Source organism: Amphimedon queenslandica, unplaced genomic scaffold, assembly GCF_000090795.2.
Source record: "Amphimedon queenslandica unplaced genomic scaffold, v1.1 AMPQUscaffold_13479, whole genome shotgun sequence".
Classification (NCBI taxonomy): Eukaryota; Metazoa; Porifera; class Demospongiae; order Haplosclerida; family Niphatidae; genus Amphimedon; species Amphimedon queenslandica.
In genome coordinates, this window is record NW_003546285.1 from 155,090 (window position 1) to 156,840 (window position 1,751).

At 37.1% G+C, this 1,751-nt stretch overlaps 1 protein-coding gene across 1 annotated transcript in view; it reads left to right on the forward strand.

Moving 5' to 3' along the window:
* LOC109580738 (uncharacterized) overlaps nt 1-1,394 on the forward strand; it is a 5,474-nt gene extending 4,080 nt beyond the window's left edge. The window contains exons 3-8 of the mRNA XM_019994220.1: nt 7-225; nt 273-394; nt 451-597; nt 653-839; nt 890-961; nt 1,009-1,394. Coding sequence (XP_019849779.1) covers nt 7-225; nt 273-394; nt 451-597; nt 653-839; nt 890-961; nt 1,009-1,382 — 1,121 coding nt within the window. The 3' untranslated portion in view covers nt 1,383-1,394. The remainder of the gene's footprint in view (nt 1-6; nt 226-272; nt 395-450; nt 598-652; nt 840-889; nt 962-1,008) is intronic.
* Nucleotides 1,395-1,751: the final 357 nt, after the last annotated feature.

Consider the following 1,751-nt stretch of genomic DNA (forward strand, 5'->3'; position numbering starts at 1 on the left):
CACAAGGAGGACTGGGACAAGAGGGACAGCAACAACAAGGAAACCAACCAGGAGTGGAGGAACAAGGAGAGAGGCAGTCACAGGAACAACCAACACTACCAGATCAGGGACAGCAACCATCACAAGAAGGAGATCATCAGGAAGGAGGCAGTGGAGAGAAGAACGATCATGAAACAGCTACTGATGCTGTGCTTTGTACTGAGCCTAGTTCTAATTATACTAATAGTGAGTGTCATTATTATTATAGCTATTGATTTTATTATATTTATTAGGTGTAGTTTATACTAATGTAGAGAAGAGTATGGATTATGCTGGTCTGGTTTATTATGAGGAGGAAGGGGTTGAGGATCTAGTGACATTCACTGCAGCTAAGAAACTGGAAGCACTCATTCAAGTAAGAATGTATTCCTTCACACACACAATGTATTGATTATTATTATTATTTGATAGTTTATTAAATGGGAGCACTCTCAAGCTAAAGTTGGACCTGATATTACCTTTTCTTTTAAGAATGATTACATTGAATTAAACCTTACTGCAGAACAAAAGGAACTATTTACTGGATGGACACTTAAACCTCACACTGAACCTTGCAGAGTAAGCTTGTATTGCTTTGTAATAATATTTATCTTTATTCTTTACATTATTACAGTTACATCAAAAGGCTGTTGATAGTTTTGGTGACAAAGGGCATCATCCTCCACGTTGCCTGATATCAGTGTATGGATCACCTGATGCTGTCCCTACACTACATTACTCCATACCACTGGAAGGTGTGGCTGATCCTGTTACATTAAACATTCATAGAGCACAAAGAAATCCTCCTCCTCCTTCAACAGGTAATAGATACAAATGATTTAAAATTGTTTATTTATTTAATATTAATCAGATCCTACTACCTCCTCCTCCTCCTCTAATGTAGTACATGAATCAACGTCAGTATCATCCACCGGAGGAGCTAGTAAGTGATAATACTGTGTGTATATACTGACCTTTGACCTCTATTAGGTCCATCAGCTACTGTTGATGTCAATAAAGTAAAGAAAGTGATCAATGATGTTCTTCTATCTCATTATGCTGCTCTCAATTCTTTACCTAAGAAGTCTCTTACTGGTCTTGTCAATCAGTTGTACACAGCTAAGCTTATTAGTAATGAAGTTAGAGAAACTCCTTCAATGGAAGAGTGCATTGATGAGTTCAAGGCTAGTCTTAGTTTTATGAGGGAGGTGTCTCAAGTGGAGGAGCACTGCCAACAGTTCTTAAGCTCATTCGTTGCTGTAAGAGGTAGTTATGCTAAAGCAGCAAAATTTTTGGGTGAGGACTGGATTAAAGCTATTAAGAATGAACTGAGATTTGATTTTAATATTAATATTGATGCTTAATTTGGATTTTAAATTTTAATTTTTGCTTATTATTATTGGTTTTCTGCTTTGGTTTTCTAATTTTGCTAATTTTTTAATAATTATTTTTGGGTTCAAGACTAGCCGTGATTTGCCATAGGCATTCTCCTCTTTGTGTTCCTGCAAACTCACAAAATCAGTTTTTAGAGAAGAGTAAACATGTTTTAAAAAGGGGTGGGGCTGGTTTTCTGCAAAACAAAATAAGGGTGGGGCTCGGCGCAGCTCGTTGCTATGGTTACAAGGTTTGGCAGTTTTATCTAGTGCGCATGCTCAAATAGGGATATTTAGACCACACCCTTTTGTTTTGCTGGGAAAATGTCAGGACAAAGTTAGTTTCTTTCACTCTCTTTT